The sequence below is a fragment of the Schistocerca cancellata genome, chromosome 4 (assembly GCF_023864275.1).
Source record: "Schistocerca cancellata isolate TAMUIC-IGC-003103 chromosome 4, iqSchCanc2.1, whole genome shotgun sequence".
NCBI lineage: Eukaryota > Metazoa > Arthropoda > Insecta > Orthoptera > Acrididae > Schistocerca > Schistocerca cancellata.
Genome location: NC_064629.1, coordinates 475,449,438 through 475,464,847, shown reverse-complemented (window position 1 = coordinate 475,464,847; position 15,410 = coordinate 475,449,438). Strand labels below are relative to the sequence as shown.

At 40.2% G+C, this 15,410-nt stretch overlaps 1 protein-coding gene across 4 annotated transcripts in view; it reads right to left on the bottom strand.

The window, feature by feature from the left end:
• LOC126184721 (uncharacterized) overlaps positions 1-11,503 on the bottom strand; it is a 140,625-nt gene extending 129,122 nt beyond the window's left edge. Inside the window, exon 1 of one of the 4 annotated variants that reach the window (XM_049927244.1) lies at positions 11,416-11,503. In XM_049927244.1, the coding sequence (XP_049783201.1) occupies positions 11,416-11,459 (44 nt within the window). In that variant the 5' untranslated portion in view covers positions 11,460-11,503. Of the gene's footprint in view, positions 1-9,998; positions 11,063-11,342 lie in introns of those variants that run through there. The other 3 variants (XM_049927246.1, XM_049927248.1, XM_049927247.1) reach the window with 3 other exon arrangements.
• Between the last annotated feature and the right edge of the window lie 3,907 nt (positions 11,504-15,410).

Sequence of the window (15,410 nt, the reverse complement as noted above, 5' to 3'; positions counted from 1 at the left end):
CTCTAGCTACATATCAACTAAACCCATCCAAAATACCAAAAATATGCTGATGCAGTGAGCTTTGAAATTACAACTGTGGAAATAAAAATTGTAGCAAAGTTGTGCTGTTTATTAGACCTGTACCAATCATCAGATGGAGAAATAAAAACGTTCTTTGAACAACTAGAAGGTACAATTCAAGACTTGTAAAAAAAATGTGCTTATTTAATAATTATTGTCGATTTGAACATAGACACTAGGGAAAATACTGACAACACAAGACACTATTGGACTTACAGCATGCAATCAACCTAAAAATAGAAATTGATAAAGCATGCCAGAGTAACTAAACATAGTGAAATAATGAAACTAATTATTCCAGCATAAAGTCAAGCACTGGCATGCCGGTCGGGAACAAGAGAGCAGAGAGGGCTGTGAAGAAGATATGCCAACTGCATGTGGACCGACCCCTCACTAGGATGACAACCCGATAGCAGCGTCCTTGACACAAAGAGGACATAAGCGTAGTGCCGCCTGTCCATGGCCCAGTTGAAGACTGGCAGTTCTACGACTTCCACAGCAGCATCAAGAACAGGCACTTGTATAGCAGCAACTTAGGAATTTATTACTTCTCTTGTATTATGAATTGTATATACTGAAGGGATTTCTTGTTTGTCGTTTCCCTTTGCTCGCGACACATCTGTATTTCATAAAGTTAAGTATTGTAATCATTTCCTTTTGTAATAAACTTCATTAATACAATTTGCTTGAATTATTGTCTAGCGATCCAAGAAGCAGGTTTCCTAGGCGCCCTATATCTGACAAGTAGGCAGGATACAACACTAATATTGATCACATAATAAGGGCGGGGGGTGGGGGGGGGGAGGAGCATAGGGGAATCAGAAAGTAAGGTTACAAGACAGATATTCCTGGAGTTTCACCTGTTATGGAGAAATTAGTAGTGTGTGATAATTCTCACACCTGTGCTTGGCAACTATGGAAAGTTTCAGCCACTTGCCACCTACAGCACTAGTTGTGGGTACACACAAATGGCAACTCGTTTGGAAAAGAAATCTACTCAGTTATTTGATTTCTATGGAATGTGTAGTCACAGCTGAAATTCACTGGCAGCTGTAGAGATATACGAAGATACTGTAATGTTTTATCAGTACGCCATGGAATGGTGTCAAAAGTTTGTGGCCAGTAGAGAAAATGTCACTGATGAGAATTGCAATGACTGACTCAGCTCGGCATCAACAGATCTGAACACAGTTTACATGGAGGAGATGATTTAGAACAGGAAGATCATGTTATGACATATGCCAGTAGAACTGGGAGAAGGTGAAACACTTTGTGACAATGTGTCTGAACAGGCAAGGACAGGATTTTTACTAGGAGCATGTATACAAACTCAACCTACAAAGTGACTAGCACCTAAACTGACATGGGGACTATGTGAAAAAATAACCTAATGTACACTCCTGGAAATGGAAAAAAGAACACATTGACACCGGTGTGTCAGACCCACCATACTTGCTCTGGACACTGCGAGAGGGCTGTACAAGCAATGATCACACGCACGGCACAGCGGACACACCAGGAACCGCGGTGTTGGCCGTCGAATGGCGCTAGCTGCGCAGCATTTGTGCACCGCCGCCGTCAGTGTCAGCCAGTTTGCCGTGGCATACGGAGCTCCACCGCAGTCTTTAACACTGGTAGCATGCCGCGACAGCGTGGACGTGAACCGTATGTGCAGTTGACTGACTTTGAGCGAGGGCGTATAGTGGGCATGCGGGAGGCCGGGTGGACGTACCGCCGAATTGCTCAACACGTGGGGCGTGAGGTCTCCACAGTACATCGATGTTGTCGCCAGTGGTCGGCGGAAGGTGCACGTGCCCGTCGACCTGGGACCGGACCGCAGCGACGCACGGATGCACGCCAAGACCGTAGGATCCTACGCAGTGCCGTAGGGGACCGCACCGCCACTTCCCAGCAAATTAGGGACACTGTTGCTCCTGGGGTATCGGCGAGGACCATTCGCAACCGTCTCCATGAAGCTGGGCTACGGTCCCGCACACCGTTAGCCCGTCTTCCGCTCACGCCCCAACATCGTGCAGCCCGCCTCCAGTGGTGTCGCGACAGGCGTGAATGGAGGGACGAATGGAGACGTGTCGTCTTCAGCGATGAGAGTCGCTTCTGACTTGGTGCCAATGATGGTCGTATGCGTGTTTGACGCCGTGCAGGTGAGCGCCACAATCAGGACTGCATACGACCGAGGCACACAGGGCCAACACCCGGCATCATGGTGTGGGGAGCGATCTCCTACACTGGCCGTACACCACTGGTGATCGTCGAGGGGACACTGAATAGTGCACGGTACATCCAAACCGTCATCGAACCCATCGTTCTACCATTCCTAGACCGGCAAGGGAACTTGCTGTTCCAACAGGACAATGCACGTCCGCATGTATCCCGTGCCACCCAACGTGCTCTAGAAGGTGTAAGTCAACTACCCTGGCCAGCAAGATCTCCGGATCTGTCCCCCATTGAGCATGTTTGGGACTGGATGAAGCGTCGTCTCACGCGGTCTGCACGTCCAGCACGAACGCTGGTCCAACTGAGGCGCCAGGTGGAAATGGCATGGCAAGCCGTTCCACAGGACTACATCCAGCATCTCTACGATCGTCTCCATGGGAGAATAGCAGCCTGCATTGCTGCGAAAGGTGGATAGACACTGTACTAGTGCCGACATTGCGCATGCTCTGTTGCCTGTGTCTATGTGCCTGTGGTTCTGTCAGTGTGATCATGTGATGTATCTGACCCCAGGAATGTGTCAATAAAGTTTCCCCTTCCTGGGACAATGAATTCACGGTGTTCTTATTTCAATTTCCAGGAGTGTATGTAGGACTACCATCAGTTGGCTGTATTGATTGGATGAAATAAACCATAAATGTCTCACCACAGGCTTTGTAACCTTAGTTTCTGATCACCCCTTATCAAATATTCCTTCATGCTACTGTGACACCCAGGTACTAGTAGACTATTTGCCATCATGATAAGACATTAACATAAAGATTGTTTGAAGTTATCAAAAACATAATACACAAATAAAAAAAAGTTTTGCATCACCTCGGTTCTGAGAGTTCTGGAACCTGTCCAGAAAATTGGAATAGAGATCAACATAAACATCATTTCCACCCTTTTTATTGCTCATGAAAACTGCACATTGCATGTTGTACCACTATACAGCGAGACCTTCAGAGGTGGTGGTCCAAATTGCTGTGCACACCAGTTCCTCTAATACCCAGTAGCATGTCCTCTTGCACTGATGCATGCCTGTATTCGTTGTGGCATACTATCCACAAGTTCATCAAGGCACTGTTGGTCCCAATTGTCCCACTCTTCAACGGCGATTTGGTGTAGATCCCACAGAGTGGTTGGTGGGTCATGCCGTCCATAAACAGCCCTTTCAATCTAGCCCAGGCATGTTCGATAGGATTCATGTCTGGATAACATGCTGGCCACTCTAGTCGAGTGATGTCGTTATCCTGAAGGAAGTAATTCACAAGATGCACATGATGGGGGTGCGAATTGTCATCCATGAAGATGAATACTTCGCCAATATGCTACCGATATGGTTGCACTATTGGTCAGAGGATGGCATTCACATTTCATACAGCCATTACGGTGCCTTCCATGACCAACAGCGGCGTACAGCCGCCCCACATAATGCCACCCCAAAACATCAGGGAACCTCCACCTTGCTGCACTCACTGGACAGTGTGTCTAAGGAGTTCAGCGTGACCGAGTTGCCTTCAAACACGTCTCCAACGATTGTCTGGTTGAAGGCATATGTGACATTCATCGGTGAAGAGAACGTGATGCCAATCCTGAGCGGTCCATTCGGAATGTTGCTGGGCACATCTGTACCGCACTGTATGGTGTCGTGGTTGCAAAGATGGACCTCGCGAGTGAAGTTGTGCATCTTGCAGCCTATTGCACACTGTTTGAGTCGTAACACAACGTCCTGTGGCTGCACGAAATGCATTATTCAACATTGTGGCAATGCTGTCAGGGTTCCTCCGAGCCATAATCCATAGGTAGTGGTCATCCACTGCAGTAGTAGCCTTTGGGTGGCCTGAGCGAGGCATGTCACTGACAGTTCCTGTCTCTCTGTATCCCCTCCACGTCCAAACAAAATCACTTTGGTTCACTCCGAAGGACCTGGACACTTCCCTTGTTGAGAGCCCTTCCTGGCACAAAGTAACAATGGGGATGCGATCAAACCACAGTATTGGCCATCTAGGCATGATTGAACTACAGACAACATGAGCCATGTACCTCTTTCCTGGTGGAATGACTGGAACTGATCGGTTGTCGGACCCCAATCGTCTAATAGGCACTGCTCATGCATGGTTGCTTACATCTGTGGGTGAGTTTAGTGACATCTCTGAACTGTCAAAGGGACTGTATCTGTGATACAATATCCACATTCAATCTTCAGGAGTTCTGGGAACCGGGGTGAGGCAAAACTTTTTTTGATGTGTGTAATAAATGAAGGTAATGACAGAAAAATGGTAAGTAATGTATGTAGACAATGATGCAAATACTAAATTGAACCACTTATTATCTTTATTATTATTATTATTATTATGTTACATGTACTGTCATAAATAGGCTAATTTAACTAATACCAAAAAAAGAAAAGCTAGCTGAGTGAGTGATTGGAGAGGTAATCCATTAATCTATGCAAGAAATAAACTGAAAGTGTATTATGACTTCTAAAAAAAAAAACCATATAATACTAAGCACAAATTAGGCTTTCCAGGCAGGAAGGAGCGCCTGGTCCCTGGCACGAATCCGCCTGGCACATTTGTGTCGAGGTCCAGTGGACTGGCCAGTCTGTGGATGCTTTTTAGGCGGTTTTCCATTTGCCTCGGCGAATGCGGGCTGGTCCCCCTTAGTCCGCCTCAGTTACACCATGTCGGCGATTGCTGCGCAAACAAGTTCTCCACGTACGCATACACCACCATTACTCTACCATGCAAACATAGGGGTTACACTCGTCTGGTGTGAGATGTTCCCTGGGGGTTCCACCGGGGGCCGAACTGCACAATAACCCTGGGTTCAGTGTGGGGCTCCGGAGGGGTGAAGTGGACTACGGTAGTCGTCGTGGGGTTGTGGACCACTGTGGCTGCGGCGGGGACAGAGCCTCTCCATCGTTTCTAGGTCGCCAGTTAACATACAATACAATACATACAAGCACAAAATAAAAAAGTAAGAGTATTGCAGTTGCATCACAGAAATAAAGCTAAGACAGCTGTATATAAAGGAGAAAATTACTCAAATGATTTATTCAAATGACTTGTGGTCCTTCATAGCTGACACAGAAGTTTCTAACCTAATAAAGAAAGAACTATGGACTCTGCTGTTGGTGGGATGGATTGCATGGTTCAGCAATACAGACAGCCATACTGTAGGTGCAACCACAATGGAGGGGTATCTGTTGAGAGTCCAGATGACCATGTTCTTTCTGAAGGTGGGAAGCAGCCTCTTCAGTAGTTGCAGGGACAACAGTCTGGATGATTGACTGAACTGGCCTTGCAACATGAACCAAAATGGTCTTGCTGTGCTGCTACCGGGAATGGCTGAAAGGAAGCGGAAACTACAGCCAAATTTTTTCCGAGGACACGTAGCTCTACTGCATGGTTAAATGATGATGGCATCCTACTGGGTAAAAACTTCTAAAGGTGAAACAGTTTCCCATTTGGATCTCCCAGTGGGGACTACTCAGAAGGATGTTGTCATCAGGAGAAACAAAACTGGCATGCTACGAATCAGTGTGCAGAATGTTAGATCCCTTAACCAAGCAGGTAGATTAGAAAATTTAAAATGGGAAAGGAATAAGTTAAAGTTATATATAGCAGGAATTAGTGAAATTCAGTGGCAGGAGGAACAGGACTTCCAGTTAAGTAAATACAGGTTTATAACTACAAAATCAAATAGGGGTTACATTGGAGTAGGCTTAATAATGAATACGAATATTGGAATGCGGGTAAGCTACTATCAACAGCATAATGAATGCATTATCATAGCCAAGATAGACATGAATCCCACACCCTTCACAGTAGTACAAATTTATATGTCAACTAGCTCCACAGATGACGACGAGTTTGAAGAAATGTATGTGGAGATATTACGTGACTACAGACTGGGGGAAAAGAATGAAAGAGAAAGCCACAAGGTAAAATTTTGCACAGAGCATAATTTAATCATTGCTAAAACATCAGTTTAAGATTCATGAAAGAACGTTGTCTATGTGGAAGGAAACCGATTTTAAATTTCAAAACATTTCCAGGGGCAGATGTTGACTCTGACCACAATTTATTGATTGTAAAGTGTAGATTAAAACTGAAGAAATAGCAAAAAAGGTAGGATATTAAATGGATGAGACCTGGATAAGTTGAAAGAACCAGAGGTTGTTGAGAATTTCAGAGAGAGCATTAGGCAATGGTTGACTACAACATGGGAAAGGAACACAGTCAAAGATAAACAGGTAGCTTTAAGAGATGAAACAGTGAAGGCGACAGAGGATCAAATAGTTAAAAAGACAAAGCCTAGTAGAAATCCTTGGGTAATATAGAAGACAATGAATTTAACTGATGAATGAATGAAACATAAAAATGCACGTACTGAAGGAGGTGAAAGGGAACAAAAAATTTAAGAAATGAAATTTACAAGAAGTGTAAAATGCTGAACAGGAATGGCTAAAAGAGAAATGTAAGGATTTAGAAGCATATTTCACCAAGAGAAAGATAGATACCACCTACAGGAAAATTAAAGAGACCGTTGGAGGAAAGAGAAGCAGCTGTATGAATGTCAGGAGCTCAGATGGAGAACCAGTTATAAGCTAAGAAGGGAAAACAGAAAAGTGGAAGGAATATATAGAGGGTCTACACAAGAGAAATGGACTTGAAGGCAATCATATAGAAATAGAAGGGGAAGTAGCTAAAGATGGGATGGGAGATACAATACTGCAAGAGGAATTTGATAGAGCAATGAAAGACCTAAGTCGAAACACGGCCCCAGGACTAGACAACATTCCATCAGAACTGCTGACAGTCTTAGGAGAGCCAGCCATGACAAAACCCTTTGATGTGGTGTGCAAGATGTATGAGACATGCGAAATAAATATGTGTGAATTCCTAAAGGGGCCAAACTGCTTAGGTCATAGGTCCCTAGACTTACACACTACTTAAACTAGCTTATTCTAAGAACAATACACACACCCACGCCCAAGGGGGGACTCGAACCTCCAACAGGAGGGGCCGCGCAGCCCGTGACATGACGCCTCAAACTGAGCGGCCATTCCACACGGAAGAGGTGAAATACCCTGAGGCTTCTAGAATAATGTAATAATTCCAATTTTAAGGAAAGCAGTTGCTGACAGGTGTGAAAATTATCAGCCTATCAGTTTAGTAAGTCATTGTTTCAAAATACTAACACGAATTCTTTAATGAAGAATGGAAAAAATGGTAGTAGACCAGTGTCGGGGTAGATCAGTTTGGATTTCAGAGAAATGTAGGAACACAAGAGGTGATACTGACCCATGACATTAGAAGATTGGTTAAGGTAATAGACTTAAAAAAAGCTTTTGATAATGTTGACTGGAATATTCTCTATGAAATCCTGAAGGCAGCAAGGGTAAAATACAGAGAACAAAAGGCTATTTACAGCTTGTACAAAAACCAGATGGCAGTTATACGAGTCAAGGGGCATGAATGGTAAGCAGTGGTTAAGAAATGTGTCAGACAGGTTTGAAGCCTATCCCCAACGTTATTCAAACAGTACAATGAGCAAACAGTAAAAGAAACCACAGAAAAATTTGCAGCAGGAATTAAAGTTTATGGAGAAAAAATAAAAACTTTGACGTTTACTGATGACATTGTAAATCTGTCACAGACAGCAAAGGACTTGGAAGAACACCTGAACGGAATGGATAGTGTCTTGAAAGAAGGGTATAAGATGAACATCAACAAAAGCAAAAAAATAATGGAATGCAGCTGAATCAAATCATGTGATGCTGAGGGAATTAGCAATGGAAATGAGGCACTTAAAGTAGTAGATGAGTACCATTATTCAAGCAGCAGAGAGGATATAAAATGTAGAGTGGCAATGGCAAGAAAAGCATTTCTGAAGAAGAGAAATTTTGTTAACAAGTGTTAGGAAATCTGTTCTGAAGGGATTTGTCTGAAGTGTACCCATGTCTGGAAGTGGAACATGGATGATAAACAGTTTATACAAGAAGAGGATAGAAGCTTTTGAAGCTACTGAAGAATGCTGAAGATTAGATGGGTAGATAACATAACTAATGAGGAGGTACTGAAAAAAATTGGGGACAACTTGACTAAAAGAAGGGATCAGTTGATAGGACACATTCTGAGACATCAAAAAATCATCAATTTACTATTGGAGGGAAAACAGGCAAGGGGAGGGGGAGGGGGGGGGGGGGTAGAAATTGTAGTCAGAGACCAAGATATGAATACAATAAGCATGTTCAGAAGAACGTAGGTTGCAGTAGTCTTTCACAGATGAAGAAGCTTGCACATGATCAATCTAAAACAATGCATGTAGCATTCCAAACTAGAGTGAAATGTGTAACGTAAATAGAACATTACATAGACAGCTGCAGAGTGAAAATCTCATTCTGGATCTTCGATATAAATATCTTAGGAGTAAAGGAGATCACTCACTGAAAAGTAGAAGTACTGAGTCATCAATAGGCCAGATGAAAAAAGAGAGAAAACGTGCTAGCTTTCAGAATGTATTTGTACCCCAGTTCGAGAAAGGATAAATCCCAAAAGCTAGCAAGTTTTCTCTCCTTTATACCTGTGAATGACCCAATGCCTCTGCTTTTTGGGGAGTGGTCTCCTTCACTTCTAAAGGGTTTACAGTCTATCAGACCTTTCCTACTATAATTATACCTCCGAAATAAAGACATACATCAACTCATAACAAGAGGAAAGGAAAATTATTACACAGGACAATGACATCTCAAACTGACAATGAGTGGTCCAGATGAAGTAGGCAAAAGTATTTTACCAAGCTACCACATTAAATCAAGTACAGAAATTAAATTTATTTCAAAATTTTTTGAAAATGGATCTTACAGAGACATGTTTATACCGGTACAATACGAGTGAGTATTAAATATCAAAATATATGTTAGCTGTCATACTGTAATGGAAAATAGGTAATAACCCTGTATGTGCCTGTAAAATGTAATCCTGTTTTCATTACTGTACATTTATTGTAATAAAAAATTGTATGATGCACCCGATACTCTCAGCTGAAAATTATTAGCTAATGTCCATGGGCAAAGACTAACTAAACACGAATCTGTAACACTGTGATATTCTTATGGATGCACAAAGAGCTGGAACATGATAGGTGAATGGTGTTTTACTCCCTGTGTAAAGTATAACAGAGTAGCAGCTGGGATAAACAAAAACGTCATTCTACACTACTGGCTTTATGATAGTATTACTAACTATGGATTCGAATGTACTTTGAGATGAACTCTCTTCGAGGTAATAGTTAGTTATTGACAACACCCTCCCCCCCTCCCTCTTGCATTTTGATTTATTTTGCTGTTTTAGTCATCCATAACGAAAATCACATTATGAACTGAGCAGACATACAACTTGGGATAAAGAGTAATATTTGGTGCAAGTCATTAGCTTTTACCAGTGACATAGTAAACATGCAATAAATGGTGCAAACAACATGGTGACCCTAATATGATGTCAGTGATAATTTGTTTCAAAAGGGCTACACTCAGCCTGTCGCCACAACTAAGTTCTTTTTTTACTTTCACATTTGTTAACAATGCCAACTATCAAACAAACTGTCATCTCCTGACATAACCTAGACCTCAGGTTAAGTGACAGATCAATCTGTCAAAACTTTTGCTTTTTGTTGGCATTACCAAGTAACAACAAAAGTGTGAATATACTCACCAAAATGCAACATCACAGCAGCCATTAGTTTTACATCACTGGTCAAAGCTGACGATTCATACATGACCCAAAACTTGGGCTACACTAGAGATTTACCACAACCAAGATTTTGAAGGAGGACATTATCACACTCTAATCCTCTTCTGTTGCCCACATTTCACCAACAATATGAAACTGGTTTGTACTTTTTACAATGTAAAAATGCACCAGTACAATAGAAATTTCCATGTAGGAGTCTCATAGAATGGGAGTAGTATGGGAGTAGAATGGGAGTAGTATGAACTCGTCTCAACAGAGAATCTCTGGCCTGAAGTACATGTTATTTGTCAACTAAGCTAGACCATACAGAACCAACTGCAGAACAGTCTGACATTGAATCAGATACGAAGAAAGTCATAAAAGAATGGGAAGGACTGCAGCAGTGCAGTCTCCTACTAAGTAATTTCATATGTATGTTCTGCCAGTAATGCCTGCAGCCAAGAAAATGTTCTCCGAATAATTGCAGTTAAACTGTTGTGGGTGTTGAATCTAGTAATTATTCAAAGTGGTCAATGCTGATCATAATAATATGGCAAGCATGTATCTAACAGATCAAATGGGTTACCAAAAATATAACAATATCCATCTGTGATGTAGCAAATGGAGAGCTTGATAATGTATGGCAACTTCTATTTGCCAACCAAAACACATGTATGTGCTTGAAGAAAGGCACACGGTGCAATGAACATTAGGTGACACGATTTTTATCGTAACATAAGGATACTACATCAGTCGAGTTGTTTCTGAAAATACTGTCACGAATTGGGTGATCATCTACATCAGCAATGAAGTAATTTTCGATTATTGTTGGTCATACAATTCTAAAAAGAATATTTCACTCAATTGACGTTTTATAGTAGTTTAAAAAGAATTTTACAAATATTGTAGATACACCTGACCCTCTTTATACTGTAGACATGAATTTCACTTCGTTATCGATTTTTTTTTCTGGATTTACCAATACACATGTTTAGACTGAGACTAGTCAAGTAATTGTCAAATGTAGCAAACGACTGTTTTTTTAAATTTTATTTGGATACAACACTGTATTTTTTGTGTTGATATTTTCAGATTTACTGTAAAGGAGATCAGTTGAGGGTGCGATTAAATCTGCCATGACATACGAGATCTACACACAATGCAGTTACTTAATACTAGTGCAGAAATAAAATTCGGGCATTAGCAGTTAACAGTGTAGAAGATTTGTATTGAATGTATGTGTTATTTTTGTACGCAACACACATCAAGTAACTGTAAAATTATCCCGAACAATTAATACATCACTGATTCAGAGTTAAATCTTACACGATTCAAGTCGAGATATAGAGTTATAGCTGCATGTCTCCCAAATAAAGACTACCATTTTCTGGACCCTTACTTCATAACAAACATTGTTTGTTTACTAGGCAGAGATGTATACATATCTACATAACAGAACAGCACAGTACAGACCAACGACGCTACAGTTGCGACCATAGATACTACTACTCCAAACGTCCGCTTACTTCCCCGACCAAAACTTGAATTCTTGGCAACTCAGTCAAACTTATGCATCGGCCAAAGACTGTCAGAAGGTATCAACATCTCCAACTACAAAACTATTATAGCATTTTGATAGACCTCTGTCTGAAATGAAGCATTTTACGAGGAGGAAAAGATGCACGAAACAAGGGAAAACATAGAAATCCTCAAGGCACTAACGGTACCTCCTTAAGCACGACGGACTTCTCACATTCATTTACTTCGCGAGTAGAACAGCGATCAGGAAGACGACAGATTATTTGAGAATGGACACATACACATTCAAATATTTACTGCAGTGCCACCATTGAACAAACAATAGATTTGCTTACTACCTCAGTTAACCAAAGGAGTGGCTCAGGTAGATTTAAGTGTAGTTAATACTAAACAAATTTTCGCCAGGCAACCAACTCTTTCAAAAAAATTAGGAAGTAAAAGGAAAGTTCAGTTGTTAGGTAGTATCTACGCAGGAGATGAGGACCAGATCTTAAAGGAAAAATTAGGTAACAGTTACCAATACACAAGCTTTTTTCAAGCCCATTGCATGTCTCAGCCAAGTGACAGAGCATGTAAGACCATTGTACAAGGGTTTTAGAAGCAGGATCATATAAATGTAGTGGGTGGAGCTGGAAACAGCATTGATAGGCATCAGTTCTACAATATTAAGTGTAACCTGGTAAAAATAGCATCTGCAACGAACCATACAATTGGTTCCTGCTTTCATGTGGTGTGATTAGCTCCAACTGAGCAGCTCTGTCAGGAGGGTGAATATAGGGCTAGAGCATCTGCTTCAGGCAGCTACTTTGTCAGGCATAGGTTTGGTTCCTGTTGATGCTGTTGGCAAGTGGGACTTCAGAAGTCATTGCCTGCAACTCAGTAGGGAAGGAAAGTGTAAACTGGGTGGGATTATAGCAAAAATTTTTAAGGTCAGGGCACTGAAACACATGGAAGTACCACTTTTTAGACTAAGATTAGTTTCCAGTGACTCAACATTGAATGAAATTTAATTTAAGAAGAAGATCGGACAAGCAGGTTCTAGAGATGGCGAGATCTTGCAAGAGTCTCATAAACGTGCTGTGAAAAATGATGTTAGTATGTCACAAGATTCTCATAAAAGCCCAGTGAAAAATAATGTTAACACATTGCATCAGAATATCAGGGGATTAAAAAACCAAAGTACATGAGCTACTTGTTTGTTTAGAAGATTTAGAAACTGAGGGTGGAATAAATTTACTATGCCTTTCTGAACATCATATAGTCACTGATATGGAAAAGATAAATGTAGATGGATATAAGCTTTCAGCACATATAAGTAGGGACACTATAGAGAGAAGAAGAGTTGCCATACATGTTAAACTTTATGACAGTGTGAAAAATTTAGAAAGTAAACATTTTTGTGTAGAGTAACACATAGAAGCATGTGCATGTGAACTTACACCAAATAATGGTACTTCTATAATTGTAGCTTTGTGTATGTTTCCATTGACAAATTTTCAGATATTTTTGAAAAACTTGGATTCTTTTTTGCGCTATTTGTCAGACGGAAGGAAGAAAATTATTGTTTGTGGGGATTTCAATGTAGATTTTCTGAAAGAGTCTGATAGGAAGCTTGACCTTGAAGTATTACTTTTTCTTTCAGTTTGACATCAGTTATTGCTTTTCACACTCTGGTGGTACAGAAAAGCAGCACACTGATGTTTTTATAGATGAAGATAAATTTAATCAATTAAAAACTTTTCATGTTAAGAATGGTATGTATGATCATGATGCACAGCTAGTTACACTTTATGACAGAACTCCATACAGTAATGCAAAACTGTTCTCCAAAATAGTGTGCTCAATTAGCTATTGAACAGTTGAAAATTTTAGGGAAAGTTCGCAACAATTAGATTGGGATGAGATGTATAGAGAACCTGATGCTAATTTAAATTTAACCTATTCCATGATAGCTTTTTTAGTACATCTGAAAGCAGTGTACCCTAAGAAAACAGTGAAACATAATTGCAAGAAAATCTAAAAAGCCATGGCTTACTAAAGAGATAAAAATATCTTGCAAACAAAAAAGGGAAATGTATCTTACAGCTAGATGGAGCAATGATCCAGGAACAGTCAAACATTATAAAAGCTACTATACTGCACGAAGAAAAGTTATTAAAGAGTCCAGAAGCATATGCATTATGTCTGAGATTAGCACCTCTGATAATAAAATTAAAACAATTTGGAATATCGTTAAATGGGAAACAGGGTAACTGAGAGCACAGGAAGATAGTGTTTCTATCAAACCCAATAAAATGTTTGTTAACAAACAGTCAGAAGTAGAAGATATTTTAAATAATCATTTTTAAATGTTGTACAGAAAATGGGATCCACCTATTCATTAGAAAATACGAGGATGTATATGGAAGAGGCAATGCCTATGGAATTCGATAAAACTGAAATTCAACCCACCTTTGCTACTGAAATGAGGAAAAAAATAAATTCACTCAAAAGAAAATCTCACATGGAATTGATGGCATTTCCAACAGAGTACTACAACCTTTTTCCCAACAGATAAGTAGGATTCTCAGTCACATATGTAGTAACTCACTGAAACAGGGCTTTTCCAGGTAGATTGAAATATACTATTGTCAAACCACCGCATAAAAAAGGGGATAGGTCTCATCCTTACAATTACAGCACAATCTCACTTCTCACAGCTTTATCCAAAATTCTTTAAAAAGGGATGTATTCTAGAGTAGCTTCACATATTTGTAAAAATGAAGTACTAACAAAATGTCAATTTGGTTTTCAGAAAGGCTTTTCAACAGAAAAAATTCTATATATGATTTCACTGATCAAATATTAAATGCCCTGAATAACCAAACATCACTCATTGGATTTTTTTTGTGAACTCTCAAAGGCTTTTGACTGTGTGAATCCTGAAATTCTTCTAGATAAGCTTAAGTATTGTGGTATGAGTGGGACAGTGCACAAATGAATTAATTCATATTTAACTAGAAGAATACAGAAGGTTGAAATTAACAGTGCAGATAGTCTGCAAAAATCAGCAGAGGAGTGGGGAGGTATCAAGAATGGTACCCCACAGGGTGCAGTCTTGGATCCCTTATTGTTCTTAATATATATTAGTAACTTGTCACCCTATATTCATGAAAATGCAAAGCTATTTTATTTTGATGATGATACAAGTAGATTAATCACACCCAACAAACAGGAATTAGGTGAGGAAATTGTGAATAATGTCTTTCAGAAAATTATCAAGTCTCTGCTAATGGATTCTTACTAAATTTTTAGAAAAAATAGTATATACGGTTCTGTACAGTAAATGGCGTAACACCATTGTAAATATTAGTTTGAACAGAAGTCTGTTGCTAAAGCAGAATATTCGAAATTTCTGGTTGTGTGCACTGATGAGACATTGAGCTGGAAGAAACATACTGATGATCTGCTGAAACATTTGAGTTCAGCTGCTTATGCTATTAGGATTACTGCAAATTTTGGTGATAGATATATCAGAAAATTAGCCTACTATATCTATTTTCATTCACTACTTTCATATGGCATCATATTTTGCGCCAAGTCATCATTATGAGAAAAAGTATTCATTGCACAAAAGCGTATAATCAGCATAATTTCTGGAGCCCACTTGAGATCACCTTGCAGACATTTATTTAAAAAACTTGGCATATTCACGGCACCTTCACAATACACATGTTGACTTACGAATTTTTTTATTAATAACACAATCCAATCCAAAATAATTGCGAAGTGCATACCTACAACACTAGAACAAAGGATGATCTTCACAATTCTAGGTTAAATCTGACGTTGGCACAGAGATGGGTGAATTATGCT